Genomic DNA, 18587 nt, shown 5'->3' on the forward strand with positions numbered 1-18587 from the left:
TCCACCACCACGTCAGGCTAATTTTTGTATTTTTATTAGAGATGGGGTTTCGTCATCTTGGCCACACTGGTCTTGAACTCCTGACCTTGTGCTCCATCCGCCTTGGCCTCCCAAAGTGCTGGGATTACAGGTGTGAGCCACCTCGCCTGGCTTTTTAGCACCATTTTAGAGATGAGGAGAATAAACCACAGGAAAACCTAAGTGGGTCATCCAAAGGCACAGTTTTTAAATGGAGAAGGATTTGAGTTTGGGAAGTCTGAATGCAGAACCTATGTTCTTTGTCACAAGTGTGTTAGAATGAAAGACAGCTTCGTATATTTGAAGTGGAAGAAAGGAAAAACTAAGTTGTGAGAAATAATTTTGTAACAGTCTTAGAGTATGATTAATTTTCAAAAGAAGATAAAAACTAAGCATAGAGAGAATACAGTTATGTTAACATATAAGAAATAATAGAACTTCCAATATTTAAAATATTAACCATCTATTAAGTGTTCAACTGAATAAAGCTTATAAGATAAAGAGTTCTTTGAGTTACTTACTCTGAAAAATAATCCATAAACTGCTGAGGATTTTCTGAAGCCAGCAATAGTTGTCTCTGATGAGATTCGGACATACAATGACACTTAAAGCCATTCTATAAAAAATGTAAAAGTAATAAATTCTGATTTAGGTCATCAAAATGGGCTCTAAATAGAAGTAGTTAGTTAAAACCCAAAAAATCTGCTCTTTGATGATAAATTAAAAAATAACCAAATCACTAGCTGTAACTACTCTATCAGGTTTTCAAAAAATTTTTTTATGGAGTTGAGTTTTCAACTCTGCTAATCAAAGAATAATCCTTGAGATCAAAGAGACAGCAAAAGAGTGCTGTAGAAAACAGACATTAGTAAGAAACATACCAGGCACAGAAACAGAAGAGAGATTCCAGTTTTTAGACTTAAGTTAACCAATTCTTATTGAGCACCTACTTTATACAAAGTGTCAGACAAGTGCTTAAAAGAGTAAAATGGGTCATTAGTGAATTTCCAACACAGAAACTACTTTCGCTCACTTTCCTCTACTTCAGCTCATTATGCAAAATACATTGCTGCATATTATATTAACCTTGTTAAACATCTGTACCTCCTTAAAATGACTGGAAAAAAACATACAAGTTTTGACTTAGTATCTACCTCTCCTTCATATTTGAACCTCATTCTTCACTAGTAATGGAAATGAAAAATGTGCCTTTCTTCTATTCCCTATCTCTATCTGAAGCACAATCACCCAAGCCAGGAAACCAGATAACATCCTAGATTCCTTTCTCTCTCTTTTTTTTTTTTTTTGAGATGGGAGCTTCATTCTTTTTGCCCAGGCTGGAGTGCAATGGCGCGATCTCAGCTCACCACAACCTCCACCTCCCGGGTTCGAGTGATTCTCCTGCCTCAGCCTCTCGAGTAGCTGGGATTACAGGCATGCGCCACCATGCCTGGCTAATTTTTGTATTTTTAGTAGAGACGGGGTTTCTCCATGTTGGTCAGGCTGGTCTTGAACTCCCGACCTCAGGTGATCCACCCGCCTCGGCCTCCCAAAGTGCTGGGATTACAGGCGTGAGCCACCGTGCCTGGCCCCTTCTCTTTCTACCTTCAATTTAATAGGAAGTCTATTCAGCTTCTTAATAACTCATATCCAGTCCCTCTGTTCAATCTCACTGACACTGTCCAGATTTCCACATTCGATTTTGCTTCAAAAAGTTTCCTAATCTTTAGATCATGGACCTCTTACACAATTTTTGCCTCATCTGTGCCCTATAAGAATCACAGTTATTATTTACATTCATTTTAAAAAGAAACTTGGTATCAGCCTCATAAATTAAAAAAAAGTATCATTTTCTATAAATTAAGAAAAAATAAAATAAACAAATGATAAAGTTATGAAATCCTAGAAACCCAGGAGTAGACGGGGGGGATACACTGGCTCTGACCTTCACCCTCTTCAGTCTTCCAGTATCAGGAGATAGAAGATGGGGAAGTGAAACCGTAGGGGTCACCTATCTCCCTCTCCCAGCCCACCTCCTAGGTAAGGAATTCCGGGCAATGAATAGATCTGAGGACAAACAGACACAGAAACACCGTGGGGGCCTTACTCTGAAAATTGATAATTACAGAAAACAATTAATCCTTTACTCCTTCCCCATAAAAATTGCATCTCAGTATAACATTTAAGGATGGCCAGACACGGTGGCTCATGCCTGCAATTCCAGCACTTTAGGAGGCCAAGGCAGGAGGATTGTGTGAGCCTCCGAGTTCAAGACCAACCTGAGCAGCACAACGAGCCCTCCATCTCCACAAAATATTTTTTAAAAATTAGCCAGGCATGGGTGGTATGTGCCTATAGTCCCAGCTACTTGAGAGGCTGAGGCAGGAGGATTGCTTGAGCCTGGGAGTTAGAGGATGCCGTGAGCTATGATAGAGCCACTGTACTCCAGTCTGACCAAGAGTAAGACCCTGTCTCAAAAAGAAAAAAATAAGTTTAAGGATAACCAAATAGCCTTAGTTGATGAGCAAAAGCTCATTTGTACAAAAGCATGGCAGCCAATCATAAATGTTAAAAAAAAATTAGAAAAATAACCTCTTTGAAACTCCTAATAAAATAACTGACTCAGGCAAGGATGCTAAAACACACAGGTAAAAGGTTAATGGGAAACTAGATATATAGGCAGGATTTCTAAGCATTGCCCCAATACTCACTTGCTCTTACAAGGGGGAAAATATTACTTTCTAATATTATTTACAAGCTGTCACCTTTATTCAATTTAAGTACTACCAAACATTATTGGCTTCCTTATGTGATGCTATATGAAATATATAAGATCACCTATAACGAATACTATAGGCTGGGCATGGTGGCTTGAGCCTGTAATCCCAGCACTTTGGGAGGCTGAGGCAGGAGGACTGCTTGAGTTCAGGAGTTTGAGACCAGCCTGGGCAACACGGTGAGACCTTATCTCAATACAAATAAAAAAGTTCATTAGGCATGGGTGGCATGCACCTGTGGTCCCAGCTATTTGAGAGGCTGAGGCAGGAGAAGGATTGCTTGAGCTGGGAAGGTCAAGGTTGCAGTGAGCCATGATCATGCCACTGTACTCCAGCCTGGGCTACCGATTGAGACCTTGTCTCAAAAAAAAAACAAAAAACCAAAAAACAAAAAAAACTATATTCCTCCCAGCAAGTGTTTAACCTGAAATTAATCTATCAAGATCACCTACAAAGTATTCTTTCTCGCCAAAATGTTTAACCTAACCCAATCAAAGCTTTTAGATCTAATTTCCAGTTGACAGAAACTACGAGTTAGAAGGCAAAAGACAACCAGAGGAAACAAGTCAACACATATGGGATGTTACAGGACAACAGCCTGGCCTCCTCTCTTCAACAAGTCAATTTAAAAATGTCAAGAAAAAGAAGGCCGGGCGCGGTGGCTCATGCCTGTAATCCCAGCACTTTGGGAGGCCGAGGCAGGTGAATCACCTGAGGACAGGAGTTTGAGACCAGCCTGGCCAACGTGGCAAAACCTTGCCTCTACCAAAATACAAACATTAGCCAGGCGTGGTGCCAGATGACCGTAATCCCATCTACTTGGGAGGCTGAGGCATGAGAATCACTTGAACCCAGGAGGCAGAGGCTGCAGTGAGTGAGATCGCATCACTGCATTCCAGCCTGTGAGACAGGCAAGATTCTGTCTGGAAAAAAAAAGAAAAAAGGGGTGGAGGGAAAATGGGTTATATTCTAAATTCAGAATATAGAGGGAATTAAATTTAGAGAAAACTAAAAGTCCTAATAACTCAGAGCACAGATAACTTTTTGGGCAGTTAAACTGCTTTGTGAGATTTTATAATGGTGAAGACATATCATTATGCATTTGTCAAAACCCATAGGATATACAACAGCAAGAGTGAACCCTAATGTAAACTATGGATTCTGGATGATACTGATGTGTCAATGCAGTTTCATCCACGGTAACAAATATAACAGCCTGTTGCAGGATGTTGATGATGAGGGAGACTCGGGGGGTGGGGGTCCTAACAACCAAATCTGTAACAGTCTATGGCTTGTGATTGAATCTTGATTTCAAGAAGCAGTTGGAGGACAACTGAGGAAGTGTGACTGTGTATTAGATGATAAAGAGGAACTTCTATTAATTTTGTTATGTTGATTACATATATTGTGGTTATAAAGAATCCTGAAATTTTAGAGATGTCTAAGTATTTAGAGGTGAAATATCCTGATATTGGTAATTTACTTTAAACTATTTTTTATAAATTAAACATGGCAAGATTACTTAAAGTGTTAAGTCTGGGTGTTACTGACTGCATATTTGCATCCCCCCCAAAGTTCATATGTTGAACCCTAACCCCCAAGGGGATGGCATTAGGAGGTGGGCCTTTGGAGGTGACCAGGTTTAGATGAGGTCACAAGGGTAGAGCCTGCATGATGAACAGGGTGGGACCTTATCTTAAAAAAAAAAAAAAAAAAAAAAAAAAAGAGGAAGAGAAGTGTCTACTAGAGCCCGCTCTATCTGCTTTGTGAGGACAGAGGCAGTTTCTGCAAACCAAGAAGAGGACCCTCACTAGAATCTGACCATGCCAGCACCTTGATCCTGAACTTCCCAGCCTCCGGAACTGGGAGAAATAAATTTCTGTCATTTAAACCACCCAGTCTATTGCACTTTATATGGCAGTCCAAGCAGACTAAGACATTAGATAATGGATATACAGGTATTCATTAATAGAACTAAAGAGAATAACTGTATCAATGTTAGTCAGTATGAGTCCCACCTAAAATATCTCTTCCTTCACTTGTAGAAACACTGGATTAGATTATTCCAATTGCCTTAGTGTTCTTCCACCCTTACCCAATCCAGTCCAATCTTCGGAGAAAATTATGATCACATCGCTAGCCTGCACAGCATTCCATCAACCACCTCTTTAATGGGGAAGAGTGTAAATTTCATAGTGAAGCATATAAGGCTTTTCAAGATCTGTCCAGACTCCTTGAGCCACTCTATATGTACTTCACTCATTTAAAACTCAACGACAATCCTACAAGTAGGTGAAATTATTATTCCCTCTTTACAGATAAGTAAAGGAGAATATAAGTAAATAACTTGACCAAGACCACATGGTTGGTAAGTGGCCCAGCTTGACTTTAAATTTTGACAGTCTGATATATCCATAAACCAGATAAATCCATAATCTTAACCACAATATTATTCAGTGCCCGGTACAGTGCAGGTGCTCAATAAATGCTTGCTAGATGAGTTGTGTGGAAGAGCTTAGCTCTCCTTTTTCACCTGATCCCAAAGAGTTGTGAATCCTAACCACCCTGTTTCTCTTAAGAGCCAAGTCAAGTCAGAGCTGATGACTGTTACTGGCATTGTCCGGGCATCTAGTATTGCAGTATCCCCGCCCCTGTGAGGGCTGCAAAACCTTTTCTGATGTCGTTTCTTTGATGGTGGGGATCGGAACTAGGGAGGAATGAGGGGTCGCAGAACACAGGCTGCCCGCTGGGCCCGCGGGCTGCGGGGAGGGACGGCTCTAGTGCGCTGAGTAGTTGACTGGCCCGGCGCAGACCTCAGAAGCCTCACGACCGGGATCCCAGGAGCCCCGGCCCCGCGCCCTCAGCCCCGCGTCCAGGACCTGATCCTGGATTCCCAGGGGCCCTCCTGGGAAGACGGGGCCTCCGGGCCCACTCACCTCGTCCCGGCACTGCTTCTGGCACATCTGGCAATACCAGCGTAGCTTCTGTAGGCCCTTGGACTTGATCCTGTTGGCGATAGCCTTGGGAGTAAGAAAATCCGACTTCCCCATGGCGACCACGGCAGCGGTCACTTTCTGGACCCTAGTTCCCAGCAAGCCGGAAACGGAACTTGGCAGGCGGCGGTGGGCGGGACAAATCCCAGCTGAGAGGCGAAAAGAGGTGGGGCCTGGGAAGACTGGGTTACAACGCTCGCGAGACTCCCCTCGGCGTAGCGCGAGGAAACGAGACTGAAGAAGAGAGCGAGGTGGGAGGGGGCGCATGAGGAAGCTTCTGCGCATGCGCGCTGAGGCCTGCCTGACCGACCTTCAGCAGGGCTGCGGCTACCATGTTCTGTCGCGCGGGCGTAACTGGGCTGTCGGCCTGGACCTTGCAGCCTCAATGGTATGGCAACTTGCGGGAAGATCGGCAGGACCGCAAGGGATGGAAGAGCTTGGGCACGGGTCAGGGAGGAGGAGATAGGCGCGGGAGCAGATCTGGGGTCGCAGGGCCTGGCTGGGCCCCGGCCCCTCGGAAGCGCCAGGTAGCGGGGGCTGCAGGAAGCGGCTCTGAGGCCGGCGAGGCGTGCGCAGGGCCGGGCTCCGGCGGAGCAAGATCCCGCCCGGTCCCCTGAGGCCGGAGGGCCATCTGGGACCTCGGGACTGCGGCCTGAGTCCAAATTGACGTATGGGCGGTCTTGAGTTCCCTCTGCTAATCAACACTTCCTGAGCTTCCACTGCGAGCCAGGCCCCCCAGTCTCAGGGCCCGCGAGGTGTCGAAAGCCTGAGCGATAGCCCAGGGGAAATGTTAAGTTGTGCTTTTTGTCCTTGACGCCCTTTGAAACCCTCCAGTGCTGGGCAGAGTGACCCTTTAAGATTCGATCGAGTCCGAGAGCGCGGCCGTCGAGCACCTGCCGTGTTGCAGACGCTTTGCTGGGTGCTGGAACATCTAAGGCGAACATCCTAGATGCCCCTGAGGGTGGTCTTGGTGCAGAAGAGACCGTACAGATCTGTCTGAGGGCGGGGAAGGGAAGGACACCTAGCACTACCTTGAAACCACTTGCTGAAACCGTAACCCTGCAAGGTCATGAAATTGCCCCAAGGTCCTAGGGGAGGAGGTCGGTGGGCTTTAAGTGGTATTTGTTAACTGACGTGCAGCTAAATGGTTCCACGAGCCTCGAGAATTTTAAACATTAGTTCCAGGTGGGGGGACCTGGGCCGGGGGGAATGCATATTAGAAGGCCTGGGAATGGGCAGGTAAAAGTTAGTTTGTGGGTGGTGCTGTTGAGTTTCGAAGCTTGACAGAATCTGGAAGAATTTCAGACGCGCTGCTAAGGGGATTATAGGCTGCTCTTAACAGTATGGAGGATTTTTAAGGCGCTACGGTTTTTTTTTGTATCCTAATTTATATGAAGGGACCATAAAACATTAATTGAAATAAATACGTTTTGCATTAAGCAAATCACTGATAGTAATATACGAGATTTTCAGAATGAAATCTCATGTGAATTAGCCACATAAAATTTTTGGTGACTTGGCCTTAGAAGTCAGATTTTTTTTCTCTAATACGGAAAAATAAATTCATGGGAATTAAAAGGTCACCGTAGTTGGATTCTCAGTTGTATAGATTGCCCCACTTGTTAACCACTCAGCAGACGTTAGCTGAGTGCTTGCACTGCACCCGGTGGTACTTGGAAAGTGCCAAAATGTGATGGTGAACAAATAGATAAGGTCTCGGTCAGCTTCCTGGAACAGTGCCTGGCATGCAGCGGTGCTCTGCGAACATCAGCTCTCCTGTCCTTACCTTCTTGCCACGCATTAATGTTATCTGTCAGTATGTTTAGAACCTTAGTTTAGTTTCTAAGTTGATCTTTAAAAAAAAGGTAAGAGTTTCTTAAGCAAAGACAGAGTATTTTACAAAAAATTTTAGAAATATCTTTTTTAAAAGCACTTGTAAGATAATTTGAAGCTCCTTTAGTAAAGGATCGTTTTAAATAAGCGCTCTCAGTTAGAGACAACTACTGTTAGGAGCTGAAATCGGAACCTCAATCAGCATATAAAGGTCCTAATCCTGACCTTAATCCCTTTGGAATATTGGTTTTAAGTCATCAATCAACAGTGTTCCACTGTGAAAGCATATTCTGTCCTCTTCTTTTCACTTGTCCCTTCACTCCTGGTGCTTAATGTCTTTCCTGCCTCTTCTGCCATTTCTCTTCCCATTAATTATAATTGCCTTTTGAATTCAGAAATTAAAAACACTCCACACAATTAATTTGGAAGGGGAAAAAACCACCTTTACCTTAATGAACCATGAAGAGGCATATTTCCACGCTTCTGTCTTGATTACTGGAAGTTTTTTAAAGTACAATTTGTTATTGTTTATTTTCGTTTCCAGAGAGGTTACCATACTAACATAAATTAAACATTAGTCTTACTTAAATTCACAGTGGTTATTTTAATAGTTGTTAGGGTATCGGCAAAATACCCTTTTTGAAAATTAAACCTGTTTTTTTAAAGTAGCATTTAAGAAAATGGAAATAAAAATTTGGAGAGAAAGAGTTCCTGATTTTACTGTCTTCAAATCTGGGAAAAACATATTTCTATGTCTTAGAGTTCAGTAGTCTCTAAAATGGAACTGTTCTATAATAACGTGTCAGTAGTCATAAACTACATACACCGAAAAGGAGATGGCACTTCAGGAGAGAAAAGACAAATTGTCATCAGAGACCATAAGGGCAGATATTTACTAGTAAATGTAAAAAATGTTAGGGAGCAGAGTGTAGTACTGTATAAGGAGAGAGATTTTGTAGCCAGCCCTGAAGGGCTCCATTCAGATGGCAGGGATTGAATTCTGATTGCCACTTAGCAGCTCTGTGACCTTGGGCGGGTTACTTAGTGTCTGTCCCACCAGTTCCTCATCTGTCAAATATATGCAATAAAAGTGCACAATTCAGTGGGTTAGTGTGAGTATTAGAGTATTTGCAAAGCATGTAGGACAGTGGGAGAAATGCTGATAGGGGTCCAAATGCTATATATCATTACATAAATGAAGAGTTTAAGTAAAGTTTCTACATCAAATGTAATGTAAGAAGATTGCTTGGACTTGCCAAAAGAGGAAAAGAAGATGCAGTCGGGCCAGGCACAGTGGCTCACGCCTGTAATCCCAGCACTTTGAGAGGCCGAGGTGGGAGGATCACAAGGTCAAGAGATAGAGACCATACTGGCCAACATGGTGAAACCCTGTCTCTACTAAAAATACAAAAATTAGCCAGACGTGGTGGTACATGCCTGAAATCCCAGCTACTCGGGAGGCTGAGACAGGAGAAGCACTTGAACTCGGGAGGCGGAGGTTGCAGTGAGCTGAGATCGTGCCACTGCACTCCAACCTGGTGACAGAGCGAGACTCCGTCTCAAAAAAAAAAAAAAAAAGATGATGCAGTCCTGGGTGTGGGTTAGAGAAGTGTGAAGGAGTCAGTTTTTGCTGGTGGCAGGTGATGGACTTTTGCACATTTAACATCAGAATTAGAAGTACTTCATAATTTTCTTTTCCTTGAGAATTAGCCAATGTTGCTTCCTTTTTAAGTTTTTATATATCTTAATACACTCCTTAAAAATCTCTCAAATTGTAGTTTCTTGGAAGGGTGTCATTCCTGACTTCCTCCTCCACTGCCTTCATCAGCTGTTCTAACAGTGCTGTGGGATCATGGTAGATAGAGGTAATCCACAGTACATTTGATTCTCCCTCTGCTGTGTTTCTTAATCTCCAGAGGATGTCAGGACGTGCAATGATTCAGAGCTTTATCTCCTCTTTTGCAAAAAATTTATATTTAGTAAAGGAAACTATCCCTAAAGAGAGTTCAATTGGCTCATCACTGTTCTTACTCAAATTGTACCTAAAAATTAAAGTAGTAACATAGACATCTTCAGAATTAAATGAAAGCTAAACATGAGAGTGCTTTAAAACACATGAAATTAGGGTAAGTGCATAGCATTATCACAAAAGATGCTACCTCTTCATACCTCTGACTTGGAGTACTTAAGGAAACCAAAACATTCTGTGTTTGTCCAAATATGGTATGCAATTCAAATTTGTTCCAAACAGTATTCTCTGACCAGAAACTTGTGTCAGTTCATTTGAAGTGTCTGCCTAAAACCATAATATCGAAGTGTGACTTGTTGTAACCAATAAATGTTGTGTTCAGGGAGAAAAGTCATTACTACACCAAAACAGGAAGGTTAGCCAAAAACTGGTATTACTTTTTAAGTGTGATTATGAAAAGCTGTTGCTAGTAGAACAGTCATGGCAGGTAGTTTGTGCTCTGAAATAACACAGCTTGTCAGGATTTGCCAGCTTTTATCTTTTCCTTTAGTAGATTGGTTCTTAAAACCAAATCTAATATTTTTCATGCTGAAGTGGGAGAATCACCTGAGCCCAGGAAGTCGAGACCGCAGGGAGCCATGGTCACGCCACTGCACTCTAGCCTGGGTGAGGGGAGTGAGACCCTGTCTTCAGACCCCAAAAAACAAAGATCCACTCTTTGTTATACAGTTCTATGGATTTGGGCAAATGTGTAATGACATGTATCCACCATTACAATATCATACTGAAGAGCTTCACTCCCCTAAAAATCCCTCCTCTACTCCCCAAAACCTTGACCACCACTTCTCTCAACTATTGCTAGATCATCGCCTTTTCTGGCATGTCGTATAGCCAGAATCATACAGGATTTGGTCTTTTTCAGACTGCCCTATCTCCCTTAGCACTATGCACTTAAGGTTTCTCCAGGCTTTTTTTATGACTTAATAGCTCCTTTGTGGTTTTGGTGAATAATGGTCCATTGTATGGATGTATCAGAGTTAGATCCATTCATTCATGTATCAAAGGACATCTGGGTTGCTTCCAACTTTTGGCATCATGAATGAAGCTGCTTTACATGCTCATGTGTAGATTTTGTGTGGACATAACTTTTCATCTCAGTTAGGTAGATACTGATTGCTGGATCATAAGTTAAGACTAGGTTTAGCTTTGTAAAAATCTGCCAGAACTTCTTCCCAAGTGGCTGTGTACTATTTTACATTCCTGCCAGTAATCAGCGAGAGTTCCTTTTGTTCCACATCCTTATCATCGTTTGGTGGTCAGTTTTTTGGGTTTTATCCATTCTTGCAGGTGTGTAGTAGTATTTTACTGTTTTGACTTGCAGTTTTCTAATGATGTGTTACTGAGCATCATATGTGCTTTTTGCCATCTGGGTTTTTTTTTTTTTTTGGAGGGGGCACGGTGGGGAACAGAGTCTTGCTCTGTCACCCAGGCTGGAATGCAATGGCGCCATCTCTGCTCACCACAACCTCTGCTTCCTGGGTTCCAGTGATTCTCCTGCCTCAGCCTCCCAAGTAGCTGGGATTACAGGTGCATACCACCACGCCTGGCTCATTTTTTGTATTTTTAGTAGAGATGAGGTTTCACCATGTTGGTCAGGCTGGTCTCGGAACTCCTGACCTTGTGATCCGCCCGCCTCGGCCTCCCAAAGTGCTGGGATTATATGAGCGACCGCACTCAGCTCTGCCATGTGTTTATCTTCTTTGGTGAAGTCTCCAGATCTTTTGCCCATTTTTTTATTTGGGTTGTTTTTTCTCTTATTGCATTTTAAGAGTTGTTTGTTTTGGTAACAAGTCCTTTATCAGAGATGAGTTTTAGAAATATTTTCTCCCAGCCTGTGGATTGACTTTTCATTCTCTTTACAGTATTTTTCACAGAAGTTTTAAATTTCAATAAAGCCCAAATTAATTTTTTCTGTCATGGATGATGCTTTTGGTGTTGTATTTAAAAACTTATTGCCAAACCCAAGGCACCTGGATTGTCTCCTGTGGTATCTTCTAGAAGTTTTACAGTTTGGCATTTTATATTTAGGCCTGTGGTTCATTTTAAGTTAATTTTTATGAAATTCGTGAAGTCATTGTACAGATTAGTATTTTTGCATGTAAGTGTCCAGTTATTCCAGTACCATTTGTTTGTTAGAATATCCTTTTTTCCTTGAATTGTTTTTGCTTCTTTATTACTGTAACTTTAGAGGAAGTCTTAAAGTCAGGTAGTGTTAGTCCTGACGGTATTGCTTGGCTTTTCTAGGTCTTTGGCCTTCCCGTATAACCTTGAAAATCGGTTTATTGATATCCACAAAGTAACTTGCTGAGATTTTAGTGGATTTTTAAAATTGTAAAACACATGTAACATGAAGTTTGTAATTTTAACCATATAATTGTGTGCGGGCATTTTTAACTTCATACTCCAGTAGTTCAGGGCTGCTGTAGAGGAATGCAACTAGGTTTTTATATACACTAACCTTATATCCTGCAACCTTGTCATAAATGTTTATCGGCTTTAGGAGGGGTTATTTTTATTCTTTGGGATTTTTTACATAGATAATCATGTCATCTATGAACAAAAACAGTTTTATTCCTTCCCTTCAAATCTCTATGCCTCTTATTTTCTTGTCTTACCGCATTAGCTAAGACTTCGAGTATGATACCGAAGAAGAGTGATGAGTGGGGATTTCCTTGTCTTGTTCCCAATCTTATGGGGAAAGCTCCTAGCCTCTCCCATGAAGTCAAGGTTTTTGTATTTTGTTTTTTAGCAGATTGAGGAAGTTCTCTATTCCTAGTTTGCTGATAGACTTTATCATGAATGGGTGTTAGATTTTGTTGGATGCTTTTTCTGCACCTATTGATTGTATGCTTTTTTCTTCTTTAACCTGTTGACGTAATAGATTATATTATTTGATTTTTAAATATTGAACCAGCTTTGCATACCTGGAGTCAATCCCACTTAGTGATAGTATATAATTATTTTTAATACATTGTTGGATTTGATTTGCTAATAAACTGTTGAGGATTTTTGCATCTCATCTATGCTCATGAGCAATATTAGTCACCGCCCACCGAGGTCATTCAATTAGAGAAACCTTAAATCATTCTTATTGTTTTCTTTTCTACTACGAATGTACATGTGAAGAAGTTAAATGCTCGCAAATCTAATCTCCTGTTGCTTTGCCAGCATCTTTGTCCAGGTTCTTGAGGTCTCTCGTGAGGCTGCGGCAGCCTATGTCCCCATGTTTTCAATATTCATCAAAACTCCAACCTCATTTTACGCTTGTCACTGCCATCTGAGATACTTTGCTGAACTACTAAACTGATTTGTGGGCTTATAAACATTCATTTCCCTACTAACCTACAAAAACATTCATTTCCCTACTAACCTACAAATAAGATTTAAACTGATTTGTTTTTAATATTTAAAAATATTAATTATTTAAAGTGATAAACCCAGCTCATGTCTCCAGCTTCCCCTTCTCCATTTCTCACTCTTTCCTGAACATGAATCTTCTTAAAATGACATCCCGTTCCTGAGAACCCCTCCTTAGGTCCCTCCTTTGTGAACACATTTACTCACTGCTCAATTCTCCGGCGTAGCTTTTTCTGCAGACACAGGCACTTTGTATGGATTTGAAGGCAGGAAGATAATTTCATATTTTTTAGCATGTCTTCTCCCATTAGGGCAGGAATTCTCTCATATTCATCTTTCACCAACATTTCATTTAAGTCTAATCATTTTGACTTCTGCACATTAGCATTTCAATTTTAAAGACTTGAAAAAATATTAAATTTTATGTAAATGTAATTTTTCATGAACCTTGTTTATGAGGTAATATTATGTCAGAGACCATGTCGTGTTTACTAGTGCCTGGAATGTAGAGCAGCTTGGCAGATGTTTATTGAACTGAATTGAAAAAGAATCAGTTGATATAAACTACTTTTACATGTATGGTCATGTTTGACTACATCATTGACTCTAAGTGTTGCTGGAAGAGGTTACTGTGAACTAAGGAAGTTTTTAGAGTGGCCTTGACTTGAAGTATAGTTGGGCAGCTTAACAAGGGGAGGGGCTTTTCTGTTATGGAAACAACATAAGCAAAGATGTGGAGGTGGGAATAGAACATGTGGGAGTCAATAGAGCATGTTGACTTCAGGGATGGTGGTGTTAGAGACAGGCCAAATGAAAGGAGGCCTCCGATACAGGGATTCGCGCCACTACTCAGGAATTTAAATAGATGTCTGTTCATATACATTCTGAGTCCTGTATTTGGTACATTGCTTCTTTATGGGATATTCTTTAAATAAATACATTAACTCTGAAAGTTTTTCTTGTGTAACGGAACTATTTTTCAAAAACCTGAAACAATTTTAAAACTTTTATCCTCAGGATTCAAGTTCGAAATATGGCAACTTTGAAAGATAGTAAGTACGTTGTTTGTTTCAATATGTGAATTAAGAAAAACTAAATTTTGACAAATACAAATACTTTCAAAAATATACTGCTTTAGCCCATTGTATATTTGATCAAAACTGACCAAATGGATTTCCATTGTATGTTTGGGACGTTGGTCTTGTTCTGAAAAGACCAGTAAGAAAGGACACATGAGAAAGCTGTGTTCTGTTGTCTGTAGAATGATCATGACGTAACTAGAAAAAACTATACCACTGTGGGTGTGGGGAGGGGTAAATAATATTATGGAATTATATATAAATAATGTTACGGAATATGTGGTTAAGGCAATTTTCAATACCATTTAATGTTTTAAATGTATATTATTGTCTTATGTTGCCATTTGCTTGTCCTAAGTAGTAGCTAGTCTTGCCTTTCTTTTATTTGTACTATTAAGACTGGTTTAGCATCATGCTGTTTATTGTTTATCTAAGTGCTCATTATTCTGCCTTGCACTTTAGACAAATATTTCAATAAATTCACAATGAAGTTAGACGGTAATTCCTTTGTCTTAACACAGTACTTCTATTTTTCAGTTACCAGGAGACTAAAGTCCATCAAAAACATCCAGAAAATTACCAAGTCTATGAAAATGGTAGCAGCAGCAAAATATGCCCGAGCTGAGAGAGAGCTGAAACCAGCTCGAATATATGGATTGGGATCTTTGGGTAAGGGAAGAGTGTAATTCACAAATTAGGAAGAACTGTTTAACACAAAGAAGACTACTGATGACCTGTATCTAGAGCTTACAGTGATGTCAAGCCTATTCGAGTTCTTGACATGTACTTATTTTTCATCTACATCCACTTGACACGTAACGATAACAACCCATGCAGGTAGGAACTGTTAGAATCCCTGCTTTCCAGTGAGAAAAACTGAAGCACACGGAAGTTAAGTAACTTGCCTAAGATCACATATAAAAGGATGAAGAGCCTGTTTGGACCTATGTGGTTTGGTGTCAGAGCCTGTGTATTTGTTAACCATTATACGTGACCATGTTAACTTTTAAAATATTCTGAAATTTCCCCGTTACTAAGTATACCATCAGAAGAGCTTGGGAACCATGCATTAGGTGCAAGGGCTTAACTTCACCCTATGACCTTGTAGTGTGGCATTTTAGGACTGCAGTGGGGGCAGCTAGGGGGCACTGCAGTGGAGAGCTGACCAGGTGGTCATGGATATGACTCTTGATGATGTTGTGAGAAGAATCTGAATGATGTTGAAGCAGGAAAAGCAGCTGAGAACCTTCATTTTCAAGATACTTAATCACCATTCTTATCTTTTCAAAAGCTTGAAGACATTTTTCCTTCAGAAATTTATGTAATCCATCCTTAATTAGTCTTCTTAATGGAGAAGAGATATGGCAGTTTAAAAAGAATTTATATTGTGTTTTTAAATGCCTTTATACTTGATTATGAATTTATCTTGGAAATAAAATTGTAAAGAGCTGGAAATGGGAAAGAAGTTTCTATTTTAACTTGTAATTACATTCTTTCTCTTAACTTTTTTATGATCATGATGTCTTATCCGGAGTTGAGGCTATCTAAAAGAATTTTTAACTTAAGATTTATGCAAATTTGATAGTAAAGAATATCATGCAGTGAACCCCCTATTTATCTACCAAATCTTCAATAATCTCAGCTTATAGCTGTCCTTTGTTTTCTGTGTGTGTGTGTGTTTTGTTGTTTTTTGTTTGTTTTGTTTTTTGTTTTTTTTGAGATGGAGTCTTACTCTGTTGCCCAGACTAGAGTGCAGTGGCACAATCTCAGCTCACTACAACTTCCACCTCCCAGGCTCAAGCGATTCTCCTGCCTCAGCCTCCCCAGTAGCTAGGATTAACAGCCCCGCCACCACACCTGGCTAATTTTTGTATTTTTAATAGAGATGGGGTTTCACTATGTTGGCCAGGCTGGTCTCAAACTCCTGACCTCAGGTGATCCACCCACCTCGGCCTCCCCAAGTGCTGGGATTACAGGCATGAGCCACTGTGCCTGGCCTCAGCTTACAGCCGTCCTAAGAACGCTTGCTTATACTAGGCAGTTGCCAGCTAAATGTAAATGCATATTTTGAAAATAACCAACTGCTTTGTAAATTGGAGATTTATTGTGTTTAGTGTAAATTGCATATAAAAATTACTGCTTTTGTTTGTTTTTAAGCTTTGTATGAAAAAGCTGATATCAAGGTTCCTGAAGACAAGAAGAAACACCTCCTTATTGGCGTGTCCTCAGATCGAGGACTGTGTGGTGCTATTCATTCCTCCATTGCTAAACAGATGAAAAGTGAGGTTGCTACACTAACAGCAGCTGGGAAAGAAGTTATGCTTGTTGGAGTTGGTGACAAAATCAGAGGCATACTTTATAGGTAATTTAAATATATATTGTTTATTTTCATAACGGTGCAAGGATGAATAAATCTTCTCTCGGAAGTTTTGACAAACTCTCAAAACCTTCGTCGACAGTTTATTTAAACAAGGTATATTCTTCAGGGCCTTTTTTGGTATACTCACAGGGAGGTGTTCGTTTCCTTTTTCTTTTTTCCAGGATATATTGGAACATTTCTGTTTTCCTTCCCCTGTTTTCTACCTTTGCTTCTTCATGCGGATCATAAGTTGAGTGCCATGTGAATATCTAAAGCTATCAGCATTCAGCCAAATGAGGCATCTGAGGAGCTGTTCCAGCCCGGAAATGTTAGCAATCGTTCATTAGGATTAGAAGGAGAGGAATAAAGGCAAAACGAATATAAAACAAGACAGACTTTAGTTTTAGTTCTTAGTTCTTTGCAGGTGCTGAGGGAAAGGAATTATGATAGTGTGTGGAACAACTCAGGAAATCCCCACCACCCACACCCCTAAAGACCTGATCCATGGTGACGATGTTTTCTCCTGCCCGTCCCCTGTGCTCTTTCAGAAGTGGTGTTAAACTAGCTATGTGAGCTCTTGCTTTTCTTATAGGACTCATTCTGACCAGTTTCTGGTGGCATTCAAAGAAGTGGGAAGAAAGCCCCCCACTTTTGGAGATGCGTCAGTCATTGCCCTTGAATTACTAAATTCTGGATATGAATTTGATGAAGGCTCCATCATCTTTAATCGATTCAGGCAAGAAAGATTTAGAAATCAAAGCTTTTTTTATGTTCATGTTTTTGTTCATATTTTGAAATAACAGTTTAAAAATTACTTTGAGATTTACATTTGTTTTTGTCAATTCTAGGTCTGTCATCTCCTATAAGACAGAAGAAAAGCCCATCTTTTCCCTTAATACCATTGCAAGTGCTGGTGAGTAGTTTTTCTACTACATATATTTTTTGGCATGTAGAATGAAGAGATTTGTACACTAAGGCAGACAGTGTCAAGATGTGTAGTGGTAGCAGTAGCGCTATAGCAAATGATTTGGGGCTTTTTTTTCCTTTTTTTTTGATGGAGTCTCACTGCGTCACCCAGGCTGAGGTGCAATGGCATGATCTCGGTTCACTGCAACCTCCACCTCCTGGGTTCAAGCTGGGATTACAGGTGCATGCCACCACCACGCCTGGCTAATTTTTGTATTTTTAGTAGAGTTGGGGTTTCACCGTGTTGGCCAGGCTGGTCTTGAACTCCTGCCCTCAAGTGATCTACCCGCCTTAGCCTCCCAAAATGCTGGGATGACAGGTGAGAGCCACTGTGCCCTGCCGATCTGGGGCTGTTGAAGTGCCATCTCTTGACTTCCATGATTCTTAATTCAGTCATTGTTCGATAATTCCGGTCTATTCCGTCATTAATTGAACAAATTGGTACCTGTTGAGGTTCATCATTAGATTTTTTTGCCCTCAAGGATTGACGAGCGTAGCTAGAAACTGGCTTTGCAATTCATGTTTGGGACCTCTGACTACAATACAACAGAAGCCCTAGAATAGACAGTTGAACAGTGTTCACAACTAATTTACACTGACCGACCCAATTCTCTTGTTTTATTGTTGGAATAAAGTCGTCATTGATCATTGAAGCATCCTGGAATAATATTCTAGAACTGATTTTAGTTTTCTAAGGCTTTTTCCCCTTGTATATACCATCTATTTTCTAATACTTCATATATTTTCAAGTATGTACTTTACATGTTAATGTTTCTGAAATTGAGATGGCTCTACCAGCCAATGGAGTATCATTTGTAATACAGTACATTTTTTTCTCTCTTAATGAGAAATAAAGTAGGTGTTACAACCAGTACCATTTTCAATTTGATGAAATATAGTACTATTTCACCACTTGACCCCAATGAATGAATTTTGAAATGTACTACTAAATTGCTACAACATTGAAACTACAATTCCTGTCAGTTTCTAGTTCTCTCCCTTTCATGTGCTTAGAAAGGTTTTCCCTCTCTCATTTTCCAGATTGATACATTCAGATTTCTTCAGTAATCAAATGACTAAGTTGGAATTATTGCACAGGTTGAGTATCCCTTGTGTGAATGCTTAGGACCAGAAATGTTTGGTATTTCAGAATATTTTCTTTTTTTTTTTTTTTTT

The 18587-nt window shown here is 40.6% G+C and overlaps 2 protein-coding genes across 3 annotated transcripts in view; one reads left to right on the top strand and one right to left on the bottom strand.

The window, feature by feature from the left end:
* The window catches only part of KIN (Kin17 DNA and RNA binding protein), a 44271-nt gene extending 38338 nt beyond the window's left edge, over positions 1–5933 (bottom strand). The window contains exons 1-2 of the mRNA XM_011951622.1: positions 5732–5933; positions 540–634 (exon numbers count right to left, since the gene is read on the bottom strand). Coding sequence (XP_011807012.1) covers positions 540–634; positions 5732–5845 — 209 coding nt within the window. The 5' untranslated portion in view covers positions 5846–5933. The remainder of the gene's footprint in view (positions 1–539; positions 635–5731) is intronic.
* An 82-nt stretch (positions 5934–6015) lies between these two features.
* On the top strand, positions 6016–17510 carry ATP5C1 (ATP synthase, H+ transporting, mitochondrial F1 complex, gamma polypeptide 1). Of its 2 annotated transcripts, none has more exons than XM_011951623.1 (6): positions 6016–6176; positions 14025–14059; positions 14624–14755; positions 16244–16448; positions 17038–17181; positions 17294–17510. In XM_011951623.1, the coding sequence occupies exons 1-6, from the start codon at positions 6121–6123 to the stop codon at positions 17364–17366; spliced, it is 645 nt and encodes a 214-aa protein (XP_011807013.1). In that variant the 5' UTR covers positions 6016–6120; the 3' UTR covers positions 17367–17510. The 2 variants fall into 2 exon arrangements, with proteins under 2 accessions (XP_011807013.1, XP_011807014.1); XM_011951624.1 differs by having other exon boundaries at positions 17038–17164; positions 17273–17358.
* Positions 17511–18587: the final 1077 nt, after the last annotated feature.

Source organism: Colobus angolensis, unplaced genomic scaffold, assembly GCF_000951035.1.
Source record: "Colobus angolensis palliatus isolate OR3802 unplaced genomic scaffold, Cang.pa_1.0 Scaffold321, whole genome shotgun sequence".
NCBI lineage: Eukaryota > Metazoa > Chordata > Mammalia > Primates > Cercopithecidae > Colobus > Colobus angolensis.

Coding starts and splice junctions, on each gene's coding strand:
- ATP5C1 (XM_011951623.1), top strand. CDS start 6,121: ATGTTCTGTCGCGCGGGCGTAACTGGGCTGTCGGCCTGGACCTTGCAG. Junction 6,177..14,024: donor TGGACCTTGCAGCCTCAATG/GTATGGCAACTT, acceptor TTTTATCCTCAG/GATTCAAGTTCGAAATATGG. Junction 14,060..14,623: donor TATGGCAACTTTGAAAGATA/GTAAGTACGTTG, acceptor TCTATTTTTCAG/TTACCAGGAGACTAAAGTCC.